The following is a 20,966-nucleotide window of genomic DNA, read 5'->3' on the forward strand; positions in this document are numbered from 1 at the left end:
CAACTAGAACATATCAAAACACAACCCCAGGTTCATAAAGGGCTCAGTGACTGAGAGAGTACCTGGAGAGAAAGGTCTGTTTTGGGGGGAAATATGAAACCTGATCAAAGTCTCAGGTTTTAGGTGGTGTAATTCCTGGTAGAGAGGCCACAGTTTCTAATTTAGTCTCCAAATTGGTTTCTGTCACTCTTCGCTTGCTATGGGTCACTTGTCAAGTTAGTATGAAAATGTTGCCATCAAGTGTCTGCATACCTTTCAACCACCCCAACACCCCTATCTTTCTTGGACTGATAGTTGTTTTCCTATGTCTCTGGGATAACCCTACTTTGTTCCACACATCCTCGGAGTCAAAGACCGCAGACTACATAGACATGCAGAGGAGAGAGGAGATTCTCTGGGCAGACTCTAGTTTAGTGGTATGGCTTACCCAGCGGATTCGCTGTTTTACTCATCTGATGTAATTCAGGAAAACAGGGAAAATGTACAGAATGCAGAATGCATGAGTATCTCCAGAAGAGTATGTTGAATTTAGCGTTCTTTTATTGAAACACTTTACACATGCATACAAATATTTTCAACAGCGGTCTCTCCTTTACACAGACATCCTGTGCAAGTGAGACTTTGTGTGAAACAATTCGCATCTTTTACTGCTGTACTATTCAAGAGTAACTTAGATGTTTTCAGAAGTGGGTGATACATGCAAAGTATTTGAGAATGACCACTAATGGGCTTATGATAAGTATTGTGCCAACGGTAAAAACATGTGGTATTTTAAATACTTCTTATTTTTTATTTTTTTATTGTGCATTTAGTTTATTTTTCAATCAAGGAAAAACGTTTGCACATTTAAAAGGAAAACAAGGTCACATTTTACAAAACACCTCTTATTTATAAAATACCACCTAATTATGAATTGGGAGCTGCATGGGGTAAATGACCCGTGCTTAAACTATGCAGTACTTACTATGTATCACATGCCATAAATAACCCATACATTCCTAACTCTTTGTTTGGCTATATTTTAAAAAGAGGATGGCCCTCATTACGACCTTGGCGGAGAACCATGGTGCTATTTGCACCATGGTCCATGGCGCTAAGTTGCCAACTCCGCCATGGTGGTTGGCGGACTTACCGCCCCATTCTGACCTTGGCGGGGCGGTAAGTCCCCAATCCCCATTTACCCTTCCCCATTCCCATTTTTGCCCCATAGGGCATAATGGGAGTGGGGAAGGCGTTAATTACGCCACCGTAAATTACGGTGGCGTAATTAACAACAAGGTCCCTTAGCGCCATGGATTTTAACGCCTGCAAAAAGCAGGCATTAAAATCACCATGGCGCTACGGGAACTCGTACTCAGGCGGTAAGGGTCGGCGAAGTTTACGCCGGCGTAAACCCCTTACCGCCTGGGTCGTAATGAGGGCCGATGTATTTAAATATCACACATATTTCCCGTTATGGCCATACTCATAATGCCTTAAGTAAGGTCAGGGGGAGGGGGTGTTCACCTCAATTGCATTGCACCTTCCTCGCCCCTCCATGACACTCCTCTACGCAGTCCTTCAATCATAGAGTTGTCTAGTCAAGCAAGGGCCTGCAGCCTTTCACTCCCCAGTTGCGTTGGACTACAAACCCCATAAGCCCCAGGCAGCACAGTCAATGGTGAGGGATCATGGGAGTCACAGTCTAAAACATCTCGAGAACCACATGTTGCAGACCCCTGGCCTAGTGTATGCAATCGCATGTGTGGTTCCCAATTGATGTTCATGATGTTCACATTTGTTACTTCTATGAATCACTTTAATTTACAAGTGCGCAAATTATGTGTTTTCCCAGGTGGAACCCACACCCCGATAAAAGTGGCCTGAATTGGCCTCTTTGTGGTTTGAAATGGTGCATTATAGGCCCATGTGTTCTACATGTTTATTTGCCTCTCTATGTACTGGATAACAGATTAGCCTTTTATATTAATTGTTTACTAAAGCATTATTGCAACTAAGATATCTGCTTTTATTAAAGGTGTGAACTTGCTGGTGGGGACGGAAAATGGACTGTGGCTGCTGGACAGAAGTGGACAGGGAAGGGTGTACGCGCTGATCAGCCGAAGGCGATTCCATCAAATGGACGTGCTAGAGGGACTGAACGTACTAATCACCATTTCAGGTGGGCCACCTCGCGAAATGTGTCTGACCTACTGCAGAAGTGTGAGTGGCTAATGAGGTAGAAGCTCTGGGTCAGGAGAAGGCTGCCAATTGCCAATACAAAACAACTGCTCCGGCAGCCGCGCGGCGGTGGTGGTAGCTGAGGACCGCGGACCTGTCTAATGTCACCTTCTGCAGCGCTCCTCATCAAGTCTTCCCTGGACGCGTTCCCAGACCGGTTGGCAGGGTGTGATACATTATGAAGATTTTAGACCATTAGAGGTAGTAATGTAGTAATTGAGCACAAGACAGTGATATCCGAAACTTACCAAAATCAGTGAATAGGTTCTCTAGGATACACTCTTCAGACACTTTTTCTATTCATGAAACTGATTTATACAGTGCTTAGTAGCAGGGGTACCCTTTTTGGTTTTGGCACATTTTGGTTGGGCAGCCACTAAAATATCACCAACACCATTGCTACAGAGAAGAGAGTTAGAGTAAAAAGGGTCCAAAAACACAACGTTGTGGTTGGTATGGCAACTGGAAATGGTGTGGCATAATCTGCCAACGCACCAAATGTTATTTCTTGTTTCCTTAGGCCAATGTACTCCAATAATGGCTTGTTTAACTTATTTTCTCCCAATCAGGAGTACTGTAACATGTCAGTCACGTGTGTGCGTCAATTTCAAAGCTGGGGCGGTGTAGTGATCTTTCTTTTAGGAGTCAGAGTTTGGTGGGATATATTTGGGCTACTTTCCTAGTGCCCAAGGACTACAGGTAGGTTTCCCTTTCTGGGCACTGTTACAATACAAGCAACAATGTCTGTCGAGGTGCAGTACCACTGACAGCATACAGCTGGTCTCATGAGAAATCTGAGAGGACCTCTGTATGTTGACTGCGGTACTGCACCTCTCCAAAAAATAATGCCATACAGAGGTCCTCAAGAAATCAGAGATTACCTAAGAGGACCTCTGTATTTTGTCAGTGGTACTGCACCTCTCCAATAAAATAGTTCCAAACGGAGGTCCTCGTAGGAAGCCACAAAATGTTTGTAATGCAATGTAATGTGCAGTTCCCAGCCTTTTCATATCTGCTGTACATTTTAATTGTTGGGAAAACATTTGTGCTCTTAGTGTGTTGTGTACATATTTGAAGCATTTCTATGTCGGTTGGATGGAAAGAAATGACAAAAAAGCAACACAGGGTCATAAATCACCTGGATATGCATTTTTCATTCCCCCTGCTCCCAACTGAAACATGGTTTATGAGCATTTCAAAGCACATCCCGTCTCTGAATTTGGGATGCACTTTGAAATGAGTAGAAATGCCCTTTTTGTTGCTGCTTTGTGCAATTGCATACAATGTGTGAAGAGGGTATCAGGATGGGCTCATCTGTGGCTATGAAGAAATGTTAGATTTCTTTTGAGGACATCTGCACCAGGCCAGAAATGAACCCCACTGAGAGCAAAACTACAATGTAGGACCTCTATGACCAGGCTATATTTATACATACCACCAGCCGATGTACTCCCCACTCGCACTGTTGCTCCTTTCCCCCTTATGATGTCCCTCCTCCCCACTTGTGCTGCCCTCCTCCCCACTTTGTGCTGTACCTCCTCCCCCTTTGCTCTGTCCTTCCTCCCTCACTTGCACTGTCCCTCCTCGCCCCTTGTGCTGTTGCTCTGCCCCTTTTGCACTGTCACTCCGTCCCTTTTGTGCTGTTGCACCTTCATCCTTTGCGCCGACGCCCATTGTGCTGTCGCCAGTATCCCTTATGCTGTCTCTCCTTCCTTGCGCTGTCACTCCTTCCCCTGGTTCTGTCGCTCCTTCCCCCTTGCTCTGTTGCTCCTTCCCCCTTGCTCTGTCGCACATTCCTCCCCTACTCAGTCGATCCTTCCACCTTTGCTCTGTCGCTCCTTTCCCCATTATTGCTCTGTCACATCTTCCCGCTTGCTCTGTCTCTCCTTACCCCATTGCTCTGTCTCTCCTTACCCCTTGTGCTGTGGCTCCTTCCCCCTTGCACTGTCACTCCTTCCCCCTGGCGCTGTCACTCATTCCACCCTTGCTCTATCGCTCCTTTTCCCATTATTCCAATGCTCATTCCCATTGCTCTGTCCCATCTTCCTGCTTGCTCGCTCTCTCCTTCCTCCTTGCTCTGTCTCGCCTTTCCCCCTTGTACTGTTGCTTCTTCCCCCCTTGCGCTGTCACTCCTTCCCCCTTGTGCTGTCGCTCCTTCTGCCTTGTGCTGTCGCTCCTTCCCCTTGTGCTGTCTCTCCTGCCCCATTTGCTCTGTCACTCTTTCCCCCCCCTTGTGCACTGCCACTCCTTCCTTCAAATGTTGTACAATGCTCCTGTGTACTATTACTGCCCTATCTTTCATGGATTGTTTTTTGTATTCCCTATCGTGTTGCCATTTATTTGTTATTTCTCCCCAAATAGTGCTTCCCTCAATGCCCAGCACTGGCCTTCAATCCCTCCCATGCTGTCATTGCTTCTTCCCTGTGCTGTTTCCCTTCATGCTAATTTTAAAATGCAGTAAAGTACAAACACCAAAACTATTGGCATTGCCGATGCTTGTTTCCAAATGCTTCAATTTTTGGCACTTCTGGACCACAGGTAAATACATTGATTTACACACAACCACACCATTTGGGTAAGGTGGGGAACTCTACAATAACAGCTGAGATCCTTTGGTACCATAGCTGACATCTTGGCCACTAGACCAGACCTTTAGCCCTTTCTGCCCTGCCTTCATCAACATCCAGTATGGTGCCCGAGTGTAAACAGCCTGGCTGGTCTTCACGTGAATTAAAATAGGGGTTCTTTCTGGCAGACCTCTTGGTGTGTCCTAGGCCCTAAGGAAGAGTCCTGTGTCCCCGCTCTTTAGCCCTGGTCACTGTAAGGATGCCTGTCTCTAGATGCAACGTCCAAAAGACCACACAATAGAAGATGACCTTATGCATACAAGGGGGTCACATGTAGACCTCTGATGCTGTGCCAATAGGCCGATACCGCCAGCTAACACTCATTTACAGCAGATTACTGACATTAAAACGGGTCACTCAGAATGCTGTCATCCCCTCAGTGGCATTCAAGCGATATTTTCTCAATTCTTCTGGTTCGTGATTATGTCCATTACATTTCTGCAGCCTATTTCCCAAATGGCGCAATCGGAGCTGACTGACTTTCGTGCGCCAACATTTTATTCACGGATTCTTAAAAATACACTGTGCTGTTTTGAAAGGCGACACCGTGTGTTCTACTTGCAAGAGAGCACCTTCGAAACCTTCTGGAAACTGAAGTGTACTGTTAATGTTTGACTCTCCTTGTGTTCCGAACTCCAGGCAAGAAGAATAAACTGCGCGTGTATTACCTGTCCTGGCTGAGGAACAAAATTCTGCGCAACGACCCAGAGGTTGAGAAGCGGCAGGGCTGGGTTTCTGTGGGAGAGCTTGAAGGCTGCGTACACTACAAAGTCGGTAAGTGTTACCCTACTATCAGTGGCATAACACAACGTTAGGAGGCTGTCCTGTGAGCCCTGCTGAAGACCCCCCCCACCCCTCCAAGCCTATTGAAAACACGTATGCTGGGCCTCATGCTCTCAAAGCGGCCTGGGCCACCCCTCATGAGTAATGCTTATTATGTTGATCGTGCTGTCGCAGAGGCATGCTGTGCGCTAGGCTAGGTGTACTGTGGACGTGTTTAAATAAACTCGTACATATGACACCTACCATAGAAACAAAGGGAATGGTGCCTGGCCCCTGGCACGCTAAAGTTCCAGCCACCTCTGTGTGTGGGCAGTAACATTATGATGCTCATGCCTGTCGCAGAGGCAGGCTTTAGTGCCAGGGTTGCGGGCACTGACATTGTTTACACTGACATTGTGTTACATGGTTTAAAGGTATTATCACTGTAAATCACTTTTGAAAAGCTGTGGCCACATTCTATGCCAGAATTCCCAATAGAGCACATTGGACGATGATGAACACACAAAATAAGGTAGTATTGTCACTATCAATGGCTTTTATGATGCATTTTGGGATCATAAAAATGGCCATAGATCTTTAATGCCTACCTCTGTGATAGTGATGCACGCAACTAATTTAACTATTTTAAGCACATAATGCTTTTTGCATACTTCATTTGTAACGATACACAAGCTGCCTTTGTCCCTTCGGCTGGAAAACAAATAGAGTCAACTTAAAACCTATATGTTTAAAAAGGTTTTTTTTCTGACTTTTTTTGTCATTCTGGAAGTATGGTCTAAATTTATTACCATCAGAAATCTTTTGAATGTTTGTATCATAAGCCGTCTTTGTTTTTGCGTTTCACGCGCACTGATGCCTGTGGGCTTTCGGCGTGATATAAGCACACAAACATTAACATAAACTCACCCTACCAATATAATGTCTGCAAACTATGAGTCATGTGTACACATATGGACAGGTTGTTCTTCAGGTGTGAGGCTTGGGGTTCTCTACTGGAGCAAAAGAACACTTTTTCATTTCACACAGCATATTACAGTGGTCTTTTTCAGTGGTGCGGGTGGGGGGGCTGGCCCTGTGGTCTCAGCATAGTGAGGGTGGGGGTTAGTACTAGTGGTGTATCTCTACTTCTCTACTTCTCTTTGCAGTCTCTTGTTTCGCAGGGAGGTAGTGCAACAACTTGTCAGCAGAGCCTGGTGGAGGGATGGGTAGGTACAGCCCTTGTCCTCTTCCAAAACGTTGCAATGGAAGATGTCCATAGGCTAAACAGCTAAATTGAAGCTATTTTGATTGATTTGATCGGCAAAAGCGGACAATTTAGTCTTGTAATGGTAGAGAGCAAGATTCCATTGTCATTGTTTAGAGACAACCAACCCAGTATGTGGGCAGGTGTTGTGCGCCCTTCCACCATACCAGCAATGCTGGATTACCGCCCCCAAGCACCACTGGTGTCTGCAAACAGTTGCATGACAGTGCTTGTAATCTGCCTGGCAAAAGTGCTTCTATCAAGCCTTCATCAATTCCCAGAAAGATGGTCCTTATCTGCTCTTGCTACATTTTCTTGTGGACCCCTCAGGCTGTGATCTACTCCATTTAAATGAAGTGTGACACACATAGACCTGTTTTCATGTTCATCTACTCAGAACACCCATTGACCGAAGGGGAGGCTCCAGATTGTGCGACGTTTGCGTGTAGCACTTCCACATATTTAACATCTAGTGATGTCCCTTGCTGTGCCATAACTCCCGGTGACATCATTGTGGTTGAAGATGGAGCCAAAGGCTGCCATCTGACTTGCTCTTCTGGAAAATGCAGAAGTTGATTGCCATGCTCAAGTTAACAAGATTCAGGAAGCGGGTGGCAGTGAAGAGATGGAAGAAGGCATTGGAAACCTCTTCCCCCAAACACAGTGGAGTGAAAAGGATCATTAAGAAAGGAGGAAAGGGCCAGCATGCAATGATGCTCTAGGATGTGTTATTATATATATTTATATATTCAATGAAAACACTTTGTTAAAGGGACGTTATGGTTAAATTGCACTAATAAATACCTATGAAATTCAATGAAAAAACATTGTTAATAGGACGTTATGGTTACAAGTAAATCCGAAAACCCCCAGAAATTTGCCAGTTATGGTAAGCTAAGCAACCGAAAATCACGCCACCACCGTGCACTGCTAAGACTAACACCCAGGACATCAAAGATGACATCACAAATGTCATTGAAGATATATATGTATTTCTGAGGCTTGTGGAATCTGCTTAGATCACATGCTGTGCAAAGGCCGACATCTAGTGGAAGCTGCGGAGTATTACAGTTTGTTTTTCGAAACTCGAAAATGGGCATCAAACATAGGGCGTGCCAGTAATACTATCCCTAGTGTGACGTCCACTGCACCCATGATCCCTCACGCGTGTAGGACCCTCAGATTGTTTTTTCCACCATACTTGTCGGAAGCATTGTTTCGGAGTTCCGTGGCTTTCAGCCATTTTGTCATAATTCATCTAAAAATCCCTGTTCTTCCAATCCCACGTCAAGAGATCGAAGATCGACGCCGGTCCGAAGAACGAACAACTGTCGAGACTGCACGACGGACTTTGGGCCTCGGAAGGCCTCTGGCCTCGGGCCCTGCAAGTAGGGAGAGTAGGGGGTGGACATAATCACACTCCCTTTATTTCCTACATACACTCGCCCGCTGCCATAAGGTAACATATGGAGAGTACTCCATTTAAATTCTGCCCCAAGTACAACCGCAAGTTTCCTTGGGTTGACAAGCATAACACCTGTAATCTCTGTTTGCCTAGGGATCACCCCGAAGCTAACTGCAGAGCGTGTAAGCTCTTTAAGGCTAAAACACTAAAGGACCGCTCCACTAAACGTTGGGCCCATTACGCCAGGCAGCTCGAGGCCATGGAGGCGGTGGGTTCCTTCAGTGATGGCAGCAACGCCGCTGATTCGGACGGCGAGGGCACAGGGGTGTCGATAGACACCCAAGCGTGAGTCCCGAGCCTCGGAGGATTGTCCGGCGGGGCAGTTATGGGGACCACACCCGGCAACACGAGCGCTACCCATGCTATTGCATCTAAGCACACTAACCCCAGCCGAGACTCGACACGTGTGTCAAGCGCTCAGAAGAAAGAGGCACATAGAGAGCGGTCCACAGAACCAGTGTCCTCTGGGCGTTCCAGGTCGAGATCGCCTCACGACAAACGGCAACCATCCACGATTGCCAAGGGTGCTTCGCTCCCCAAAGTCACGGAGGTATGGTCGTCAGAAGACGAATCCGACCTCCACCCCCAAGCAGCACGCGTAGAGACGGCTCCGGCAGCACTTGCCACTTCTGCCTCCGAGTCTCAATGCACACACTCTAAAAACACGGCACCTAGCCAACACACCCCCGAATGTCGGCACCAGGCGTCGAAAGATTCTGAAAGAGTCAAAACATCAGGGAAACTCTCCTCTACCCAGGGTAAAGGGGACAAACAGCAGAAAAAGTCTTCAGAGACGACATCTGCACCCCAGGTCCAGAAGGACAAACATAGGTCCTCAGATAAGGATAAATCTAAGGCCCCTGACCCTGTCACTAAGCCTAAAGTTATCCCTCCCACTCTACAGGATATGGGAATAGGAGAGGAACCTCAGCAGGAGGTGGTAATCCCCAGTTCCTGGGAATGGAGCTCTAACGACATTGACAGGGTGATGAGAAGAATATCTTCTTTAGCTAATTTCTATGAAAAAAATCCTGATTATTTTCTGAGCTATCAGAGGACCCCTGTCACTCTACTCCTTCACGATCCAAAGACCCTCAGCGTCCTAGTAAGAGACCTCATAATGAAACTCCAGCTCAGGGCCTCATTTCAGACCCATTCTCTATTCAACCTTACAACCAGTATGCTGAAGACCCAGACATACAAATGCTAGACGACCAAGCGGGGGTCGATTATTACGGAGATGACGAGGACCAGGATGAGGAGGAGGAAGACGAGGCAGAGGTCTATAATCTAGACTCACCTCTTAACAAAGAACCAACGGTCACTGACTTACCTGTGGATAATCAGCCTCTACTGAATGAGGTCTTAGCTAGATCTGCAGAGCACTTTCATATAGACACTCAAGGGGCGCAAGAAGAGAGGGACTTTGCAGAAGAGATCACGGGGGATAAGAAACCCATTGCCCAAGCCATACCAATTCTGAAGTCCATCCAACGCAGAATTTACCCTTCCCTCCTCAACCCTAATCTCTCTAGGGCTGTGAACCCCAGAATTGAAAAATTGTTCAGGGCCGCCCAGTCAGACCCACTTTATATAAGGGGCCAATTTAAGCCCGACTCGTTGGTAGTCACTATCACCAGGAAAAGAGCGGGGACACCTCTATCATTATCTGAAGCTCCCCCAGACAAGGAGAGCAAGAGGATATATGGGCTAAGAAGGAAAGTGGCCTCCACTTCTGCTTACCAGGCAAGAATCGCCAATACCACCACTCTGCTGCCAAGCTATAATTGCCACCAGTGGGAACAGGTAGCACCCCTCATCGCCTCTGCACCTGAACTACTAAAAGGCCAGTTAGCCCAGATTGCGCCGGAGGGTAGATCGGTGTCCAGGTGCATTCTAAAGGTGACCTTGGATGCCGCAGATAATGCAGGCCGGCTCATCACAGAGAGCACTGTCATCAAGAGACACGCTTGGCTCAGACAGTCAGGGTTTAAACCCAAGACCTAGGCTACTCTTATCGACATGCCGGTGGAACCGAATGTCTTGTTTGGCAAAGCGGTAGAGGAGGCACTCAAAACTGCCAAGGATGAATACGATACCCTAAAGTCCCTAGGACAATTGACCAACAAACCCACGAACCAAACAGGGAATAATAATAATTTTTGCTGCTCACACGGACAAAATTCCCAGAGGAGTTCCAATTACTCACAGGGGCAGGGCACATTGTGGGGTGGCAACCAACAAGGTACCCAAAGTTATGACAGAGGTAACAAGAGGGTCCACGTTAGAGGGAGAGGCAGCCCAGGCAGAGGCGGTACGCCTCCCAGCAAACAGTGATGCTCCGCTCAGGGTCCCTTCCCATGCATCCCCAGTAGGGGGGCGCATTTCCAACTTCACCCAAGCATGGGAAGGGATCACCTCAGACAGATGGGTGCTCTCCACAGTGTCCGCGGGATACTGCATCGAACTGCTGGAGCACCCCCGCAACCACCCTCCAAGACAAAAAATACACTCCCTGGACCACCAAAAGATCCTCCTCGAGGAAATTGTCAATCTTTTTGCACGGGACGCGATAGAACTCGTCCCGGGCAACCAGGAAAACAAGGGTATTTATTCAACTTACTTCCTTGTGCCAAAAAAAGTTTTGACAATGCGCCCAGTATTAGACTTACGCCCTGCAAACAAGTATGTCAAGCCCCAAAAATTTTGCATGACTACGCTCCAAGAGGAGATTACATAGCAACATTGGACATGAAAGATGCCTATTTTCATATTTCCATGTTCCCAGTGCACGGAAGATTCTTGCGCTTCAAGTTGGACAGTCAGCACTACCAGTTCAAGGTGCTGCCCTTCGGTATAGCCTCGGCTCCAAGGGTATTCACCAAGGTACTGGCGGTGGCGGCGGCACACCTACGCAGGGAGGCAATCCCAGTGTACCCTTACCTGGACGACTGGCTCATCACGGGTGAAACCCCAGTAATTTGCAGTTCCAACATCCAAAGAACGATCAACCTCCTCTTCGAATTGGGGTTCTCTATCAACGAGAAACAGTTCCTAGGAGCTGTCCTAAACATGCAAGAGGGGTTGGCCTTTCCATCAGAGGAAAGAATTCGGAATATAATACTGCAAATTCCTCAATATCAGCCCGGTCGCCAGATAAGGGTGCGCAAAGCGATGTGTTTGCTAGGCATGATGGCGTCATGTATTTACCTGGTTCCCCACGCGCACCTGCGACCCATGCAGGAATGGCTGGTGAAACAGTGGTCTCAGGCAAGTGGTCAATGGAACGATCTAGTGGTCGTTTTGCCAACTCTAGTTCAGAGTCTTCACTGGTGGACAAGAGAGAACCTGTCAAAGGGGAAACCCTTTTACGACCCGGACATACAGGCCGTAGTCACTACAGGCATGTTCCTGTCGGGGTGGGGAGCACACCCCCTTCACCACACCGCTCAGGGTCTCTGGCCACACACAGTGGCCAAGAATCACATAAATTTGCTAGAGCTTCTGGCAGTTTTCAGAGCTCTTCGAGTGTTCGAACCCCACCTGTTGAACCTGTCAGTGCAGATCTTAACAGACAGCACAACAGCTATGTTTTACATAAACAAACATGGAGGGACACGTTCACCAAATCTGTCCAAGCTTGCCCAGAAAATTTGGAAATGGGCACTCAGACGGAACATTTACCTGTCATCTCAACATGTTCCAGGGGATCTCAATTCACTAGCAGACGCTTTGAGCAGAGACCCCCTCCCGGAAGAGCACTAATGGTGTCTACACAAAGAAGCCATAAGAGACCTCTTCTCACAGTGGGGTTTCCCCACTATAGACCTATTCGCCACAAGCAAAAACAGACAATGCCCAGGATTCGCATCCAGGTTCCCCCAGCCAGACTCCAGGGGGAACACTCTATGGATGAACTGGTCGGGGATGTTTGCCTATGCTTTTCCACCAACCCCTCTGTTGAGGAAGGTGGTCAACAAGATGCACAGGGAATCAATGACGCTCATCCTAGTTGCTCCCATGTGGGTGAGACAACCATGGTACCCGCAACTGCGCAAACAGGCAGTGTGCGAACCCATCAGACTCCCGTGCTAGCACAACCTACCATCCCAGCACGAAGGACAAACAGTGCATCCTCAACCCAGCTCGATGAACTTGGCAGCATGGCTCCTGAAGTCATAGAGTTTGGCCATCTCAATCTACCGCAGAGATGTATGGATATCCTAACAGAATCAAGGAAACCAAACACAAGACACTGTTACTTTGATAAATGGAAGAGATTCGTTATTTGGTGCCAGAATAAACAAATCAACCCGGTTGATTGCACTCCTTCCAATATTGTCACCTACATGCTCCAACTGCTGGACGCAGGGTTGATATTTAATTCACTCAAGGTACACCATGACACCTCCCATAACAAGGTGTCATGGTGGAAAGTGCCAGTGCTTAAAGCCTTTATGGAAGGGGTAAAGAGACTCCACCCTCCAATTTCTAACCCACCACCAGGATGGGACCTTAATGTGGTGCTTGCTAAACTCATGGGCTCCCCTTTGAACACTCTCAAACACCTGACCTATAAAACCGCCTTCTTAGTAGCCATTACATCCATAAGAAGGTTCAGTGAAATTCAGGCTCTGACAGGCTCTGTCAGTGCAGGATCCTTTCTTTACTGTTCATAAGGATAAACTGGTTCTATGAACTCACCCTAGGTTCTCACCGAAGTTCATTTCAAAATTCCATGTTAACCAGTCCATTTAGCTACCGGCCTTCTTCCAAGAACCCAAGAGCTCTGCTGAGGTAAAACTGCACACTCTAGATGTGCGAAGAGCAGTCCTCTACTACGTAGACAAGACCAGACCGCTAAGGAAGACAGATCAACTGTTCGTCTCTGTAGCTACAGGCAGAGAAGGAGATTGCGTCTCTAAAGGTGCCATCTCCAAATGGATAGTCAAATGTATCCAGCTGTGTTACTCCCTTTCAGATAAAACTCTGCCTTTTACGCCAGGGGCCCACTCTACAAGTGGCACTGGGGCCACTCTGACTTTCATTGCAAATGTACCCCTTGACACCATTTGCAAAGCAGCTACATGGAGCTCCATTCCCACCTTTACTCAGCACTACTGCATTGACAATCATTCCAAGACAGATACTCAAGTGGGACAAGCGGTTCTAAGACATTTATTTGCTCATGACCCTTCTCACATCCCACCTCCTTCTTCTAACACTGCTCGCTAATCTATGCACAGCATGTGATCTAAGAAGATTGCACAGCCTCAGAAGGGATACATTACTCACCGTAATCATATTGCTGATGCTTGTATGTTCTTAGATTTACATGTTCTGCATAGGCCGACATCTAGTGGAAGCTCCGGAGTATTACAGAGAGAGAGAAGGCACATGGATGCTTGTAGTCTTATCTATCTTATCTGCTTGGATACTCTGTACTCACGCTACTCATCATGCTACCTCATGTCAGAAAAAATACAATCCGAGGGTCCTACACGCATGAGGGATCATGGGTACAGTGGACGTCACACTAGGGATAGTATTACTGGCACGCCCTATGTTCGATGCTCATTTTCGAGTTTCGAAAAACAAACTGTAATGCTCCGGAGCTTCCACTAGATGTCGGCCAGATACAAGCATCAGAAATACGATTACGGTGAGTAATGTATCCCATATATATATAATCATGGCAGCCTGCAATATCTGAATAAAATCCTGGAAATAATGGGCCTCATTACAACCCAGGCGGTAAGTTCCCTACTTTACCACCATGGTGTAAACTCTGTTTACACCATGGTGGATGGCGGATTTACCGCCCCATTCCAAGGTGAGTGGGGCGGTAAATCCCCATTCCCCATTTACCCTTCCCCATTCCTATTTTTGCCCCATAGGGCATAATGGGAGTGGGGAAGGCGCTAATTACGGCACCGTAAATTACGGTGCCGTAATTAGCACCAAGGCGGGTTAGCACCTTGCATTTTAACGCCTGCTAAAAGCAGGCGTTAAAATGGTAATCAGGCGTTAAGGGTTAACGGCGCCGACGGCGCCGTAAACCCTTAACGCCTGGGTTGTAATGAGGCCCAATGCTCTTATTAGTTGTGACATCAGAACTGACCTGTAATAAGACAATGATATCACGACTGCTCTGCAATCAATTATTATAGGTCAGTTGTGATGTCACGACGCCTGCTGCGTGAGCCAGCAGAGAGAAATCCAGCTGTCACTGCAGCCCTTAATTAAAGCTGTGAAAAGTGTTTCAAATTCCTTGATTGCAGAATAGTTTTCTGTGTCACTTTACAGACATTAATCGACATGGAACTCATTATGGAAGAATGTTTACTTTTTACTTTGTGCACGCCTGGAGTTTAGCACATGTGAGCAAGAATCTGCATTTTATTACTTATTTTAAAGCACATAATGAAAACATGAAAAACAATTCGATACGTTTTATTGCACTGCTTGAACTATTTTTCTGCAACACATTAGGAGCTACATTTTTGCTTTTTTAAATCCAAAAAGATTCTTTATTTATTATAGGGATCAGCAAATGGAGGATCTCTTATATTATGCAAGGGGCGAGGTATTAAAGTGACTTTCAGTGTGTGGTCACGTATTATAAGGAATAAAATAGCCCCTACCATACATAAAAAGGATATTGGAAGTCACCTTGGAGTTCATGACCTTGTCATTTAGTCACAAAACTCCTCGTGACATGCAATATCCTTTTGGAACTTTCATACACAGGGGGATGCAATGGCTACCCAGTGGCAACATTAAGAAATGTCAACTTGGTTACTTAGGAGACAGGTTTTGCCCTGATGATGGGCTGTTGAGTCCGCAATGCATTGGCAACAGGCAAACCCACATCTGCCTTCTTTTGTATTTTAAAAAGCACTCTGGACATATTAAAGGACTGCACAAGACAGTTAATTGCATAAGAGTTTTTTGACACGAGAAATTACATTTTCTAAACAGATGTTTTGAATGTATTGTAGTACTGGAAGACTACTAGGGTGTACCCAGGAGCAGAGGTGTTGCTAAGCGGGTGGGGGGTAAGGAGCTATAGCCCCCATGTCTTTTGGTTGTAGCCCTGGATTGAAGCTCAGCGGCTACAACCAAAAGGCTAGCTCGCCCCGAGTCCTGACATTAGCATAGCCTCACATTTTTTCCAGACCTGGCAACAACCTCGGCCCTGAGGATTTCCAGAGTTGTTCTTGTTTCGGAGTCTGGAGATAGCGCTGGTGGGATTGGCAGAATGAGTCCGAATGCCCCTCCTGCCAGGATCTAAATCGGTGCCTATTGCCACCACTCTTCCCTATCATGGCAAGGCAGAAGGCATCAGCGAATCCTCCGTAATATAAATGCCTTCTCTCCAGTGTTTTTTCGTGCATGAACAGTTACAACACATAACAGAGGCTGCACCCCAGGGTTTTCTCCCCAGGGGAGGAAGGATACCTCAGAGGCAACGCGTTTACCTTGGAAGCAAGGCAACGCAGCACAACACAGGTTCCAATTCCGATCCCGCTCAGAAACCACTCCCTGGCATTAAGCGCGTTATAAATGAACAATGAAACAAATAAATACATACATTCTGGAGTATCCCATAAACTGCTCTGGGCCTGGGAGTCATCCGCTTGCACAGCTTGTACATGCAACCTCGGCCTCGGGATTAGTTTATGCAGAGTGTTTTGCATACACGCTTTTCATTCGGGCTTTGCCTCACACAGGTGCAGTGATTTCCCCAGCTGACGCTGTACATGATGAAAAGGCTCCATTTCATGAAAGACAGGGAGCCTTGCAGTTTGCAGCCTTTCACATTACTGAGCGAAATAGCAGCGGAAGCTGTTACAGCAGGAGCCGACGCTACATGTCCTTGTAAAATAAAATTGAAAATAGTGAAATACTGTGAAATAATGCTGAAGGAGTAGTTCTCGTATTTGCCCTAAAGAAATGATAAAGAACCGTGCCTTTTTTATTTTGCAGTAAAATATGAACGAATAAAATTCCTTGTCATCGCTTTGAAGAACTCGGTTGAAGTCTATGCCTGGGCTCCAAAACCATATCACAAATTCATGGCTTTTAAGGTAAGGCATTTGTGTATGTTTGTATAAACTGTGATGTTGGCAAACTAATCTGCAGGGCGCGTTCTGAGCCGAATGGAAAAGTGTTCCCCTTGAAATGCCCCCTGATTAGACATTCATTTGGCCTCATTACGAGGTAGGCGGTAAGGGGTTAACGGTGCCGGTAAGGATGCCGGTGCCGTTAACCCCTTTCCGCTGCATTACGATGTCACTTAGCGGGTCCCGCTAAGGCCGGCTGGTAAAACCAGCGAGATAACAACAGGCCCGTTATTAGCTCCCTCCCCATTCCCATTGAGCCGTATGGGGGCTCGAATGGGAATGGGGATGGGTATTTTGAATGGGGACTTACCGGGTTCTCCAAGGTTGGAATGACCCGGTAAGTCCCCATTCAAGGAACCCGGACCCGGACATGACTTTGGAGGCAGCCATGGCGCTAATAGCACCATGGCTACCTCCAAACTCGTAATGACGCCCATTGATTGCAAATGTCTTTCAGTGACCACAGCACTTCACTTAGCTGCTCATCCGCCTGGGAGAAAAAGACACATGCATTCATTAATTCATTCATGAATTGCTGGGGACGAGTATGTTCGTCCTTTTTGCATAGAAATGCATAATAGCCCGGCAGTTAAAGGGTTAATGAGTTACCCTTACCGCAATTAGCAGTCACTGTGGATTGGGCAAGGAAGTTTACCCCACCAAACCTCAGGCCAGCAGTGACTGAAAGGTGCTCCGATCTGCATTAACTCGATTATGACTTTGAAATGAGATGGAGGTCTCAATGTACTTGTTGAGTGCACACAGAAATAGGCGGTGCACATGCAGTGAGTACACTAATGAGTCTGTTACTTTAGACTATGGTTACTCATTGTGTTGCCCTCCAGACGTTTTGGACTTCAACTCCCATGATTGCTTGCCAGCATAGAATCAAAGTGACGGAGCAATCTGGTGACGTGTTCCGGGCCTGTGACAGATTGGCATCTAGCGAAGGTGTGAAAGCCCGGGGTTATTAATTTTAATAAATTATAAAATGATGCAGGTAATTCTGATTCTGAAAGGGTTTTTGCTAGTCAGACCACCCGCTCTTTCATGTATGCTTCATGCCAAAAGCATAGTGCGGCGCCAGTCTCCCAACAACTGCCGTGCCTGCTGTTTAGTGGCAAAGGGCACGTTCAAAGGACACAAGAACATGCATGACAACGGCTTTGACCCAAAGTCACTGCAGCCAGAGGTGACATTTAATCTTCTGCACCTCTGATACAAAAAGGAATACATTTATTTTTATTTGTTCTCAGTTCATACAAAACTTTTACAAACATTTTAAGTGTTGGAATGTTGAAATCAAAAACTTGTAAGTAGTCTCTAAAATACACTCCTAAAATCATGACATTATCTGTCTCAAATCAACTCTTTAGAAATTATTCGAATTGCTTATCTGACAAAGTCTGTTGCATTGACTGTCACATGTATCTAATTAAGAAAATTGAAATACTGTACGTACACGATCTGTGACATTCGTAGATTCATTATATATCAATGCACATCATGCTGTCTACTGACTCAATCACAACTTCTGTAACGTGACAACGTATCACTAGATGGCATCATTTATATCGGTTTGCATTCTTGTATTTGCCTTCTATCAAGTGACTGTTACCAAGCACATGTCCTGCGCCCACGTTCAATGCGTTAGTGCTGAATGATACAAGTCCCATTTATAATTTAGTCATGCAGGCACATTGCTTCCTCCTCCTCGCCTTCTACTTTCACTAATCAAAAGTAATAATTATTGCCTGACCTGTCAGGCCGCATGTAAATCTCTAAGCATACGCCATACCTGGTTATTATATAGTGACTGATAAGAGCGCACAATTATCAAAGCTACACCAATTTGATAACATACAAGTGTCAGTGTCTGTTAACCCAGCCCATAAGAGGGTTTTATGGATATATGGCTGTGTGCACTGCTCCCAATGACACAAAAGCCAGAATATGTCTTGCTTTGATTCCCTGTGAGGAAGGGTAACACCTCCCCTCAGGCCCAAGAGCTCTCACTAGAAGCCCTCCTGGGAGTCCTGCTTCAAGCGGGCACTCACATGACAAAAGCCAGTCTCTCACCAGCATGTTGCACACCAAAGGGCCTTTGAAGTATGTAGACCTGGGAAGGAGGCCGAGTTAGAATATCCAGAGAGGGAAAATGGGATCTGAGTAGCGTTCCACCATCTTGCTTTTCTGTTGTGGCTATTTTCTTTCATGTCTCTGCCATTTCCAGCAGGACAAGGCACTGTGGGCATGATGCAGGAAAGCAAGAAGGCAACTATCACTTGTTACAGGAATAGGGATTTGACCATCTACAGAAAGCTGGCTTGTATTCGTCCAACTCCGTCCCTGATTAATTTGGAAGTCAAGAAGACAAGAAGAATTCTTGGCCCTCTATTGCAAGTGCAGTTCATTTCATAGTCCTCCAACTGTGAGATTAATATAGAAAGCATTCAAGGCAGAGGAGAGTTCTGTCCCTCTAACCATCCCAGGGGAACAGTGAGGGTGACTTCTGCTTAGACCTAGGTCTGCCCCTCTGGCAGCTGCACTGAACCAGGCATCTCACTGGAGGAGAAGGATCCCTACCATGGAGCGGGAGTGCAAACCTAAAGGGCTTTCTCTGCCCTGGCGCCCCTGGATTGGGACTCCCAGTAACCAGGAAGGCCAAGATCAGCTGAACTCCTGTTTGCACAGCTTTGAACCACCTGCTGCTTTTGGCAGTCCATGACTTCTAACGTCTTGCCATATCCACCTGGTGCATTGTCTGGGACCAGAGTGGCCTTGAAGCCCTTTTTGCACCTGTTCTTGAAAAGATATATCCTTTAAAGTGCCACTGCTGCAATTGCTTGCCTGATTGATTGTTTATAAAAATGTGGATATCTCCATTAATAACAACACTGTAGATATAATCACACATAAACATCAAAGTATACACATTAACATTATAATCAGCCCCTGATCAAGTATCCAGAGTGATATTGCTTACAAGTTCTGCATTTTCTGTGTTCTTTCCAATGTGGTGGTAGTTAATTATTTGCATTTTTGATTGTTTAATTAAAGGGTGTATGTTTTTATAGAAACTTGATTGGATATTTCTTTATTTTGGAGTCTTTGTGCTATTTCTGTTTTGGTTGCAGCTGTTGCCCCTCTCCAAGAGTAGCATCTGGGCACCTTGGGTTCTCTATACCTGCCCCGCTAGTCATTGTTACTATGGTCTTGAGACAGGTGGCCTCTGAACAGTCTCACCCTGGCAATGGAGATGTGGTATGTAGTTTGACAGCACAGATAAGAATTCACACCACTTAAAAAGTTAAAGCTCTCTATTTCAATTTAAGAACATGCTTTTGTCAAGTTCCAAAGACAGTGAGTATTACGAGACTTCCAGTTGAATGCCCAAGTGAGTCTCATGATATCCGAGCAAGCTCGCCTAGACCCACCCCTTCTAGAAGGAGCTCAAAGAGAGTTCTGAGAGGAATGTACACTGCAATTTTGAACTCATGACCCGTAAGTGGTGGCACACTCACGGAGGCCCCCTTCACCCATCCCTGCACCCCATACTTGGGGCTCATTCAATCAGAATAGGAAAGAGGTACGGCCCCTATCAGAGTCATGGCAAAGACCATAAACTATTCTCACAGAGGTGATCGACACCTTCATAGTTTTAGTGAGGAGCAAATCCTAATTGTATATTATGGACCAAATCCCGTGGGGCACCGATGTTTAGAGAAAATATTTTGAGGAAACATTTATTTTTACAAATCATTTTTCTTCACATGGGAGCAATACATATAAACTTCAAAAACACATTTCATCAATTCATTATTTCACCAAACCAGTTAGTCCACCATCAATTCACGTGGTATAATGTATAGAAGCATATTGTGCAGACCGCTGAAAAAAAACTGCTCCAAAATTCTTAAAAGGAGAAATGGCGACACATTGGGCCTCATAACGAGTTTGGTGGTATTTGGGAAGTAAATCCACCCATATACTACCAAATGGTATTACCATTACCGCCACTTCGTCCAGCGGTATTAATGCCAAATTACAAGTGGTGGTGTTATTCCCCATGCAATGGAGTCCATTGAACTCAATGGGGGATTTCGGAGGAAAGTTTAGTTGGCGGATATACCGCCAACTCATGGCTGAAGGTGAATCCTCAAACTTTCTGCCAAACTTATAGTAGGGTGGTGCAGTAATGCAGCAATACACATTAATACTGCTGCATTTTACCCAAACCGCCCAACTTGTAATGAGGCCCATTGTGTTTTTGCCTAGCAGAGGCCACACATTAGAGAGCCCTTCTTTATTTCAACGGCCTTCATCAGGATGGGTTCAATTTTCAAAATACCAGCAATGAGGACCCATGTGTTCTCAATTAAGATATAACATTCTCGAAGACTGATTTTTGCTCTTATCTTTTCTTTTTTCTCTTCAATTTTTAATTTCAAATACAGGTTCTAATTTGTGTTGGGAAAACAATACAGGGAATCTTATCAAAG

At 46.0% G+C, this 20,966-nt stretch overlaps 1 protein-coding gene across 4 annotated transcripts in view; it reads left to right on the forward strand.

Annotated features, from left to right (window-relative positions):
- The window catches only part of NRK (Nik related kinase), a 1,461,188-nt gene that overhangs the window by 1,231,627 nt on the left and 208,595 nt on the right, over positions 1-20,966 (forward strand). For all 4 annotated transcript variants that reach the window (XM_069612728.1, XM_069612727.1, XM_069612725.1 and 1 more), the window contains 3 exons: positions 2,018-2,161; positions 5,487-5,621; positions 16,328-16,428. In XM_069612728.1, the coding sequence (XP_069468829.1) occupies positions 2,018-2,161; positions 5,487-5,621; positions 16,328-16,428 (380 nt within the window). The remainder of the gene's footprint in view (positions 1-2,017; positions 2,162-5,486; positions 5,622-16,327; positions 16,429-20,966) is intronic.

Source organism: Ambystoma mexicanum, chromosome 5p, assembly GCF_040938575.1.
Source record: "Ambystoma mexicanum isolate Mex_15411 chromosome 5p, UKY_AmexF1_1, whole genome shotgun sequence".
Classification (NCBI taxonomy): Eukaryota; Metazoa; Chordata; class Amphibia; order Caudata; family Ambystomatidae; genus Ambystoma; species Ambystoma mexicanum.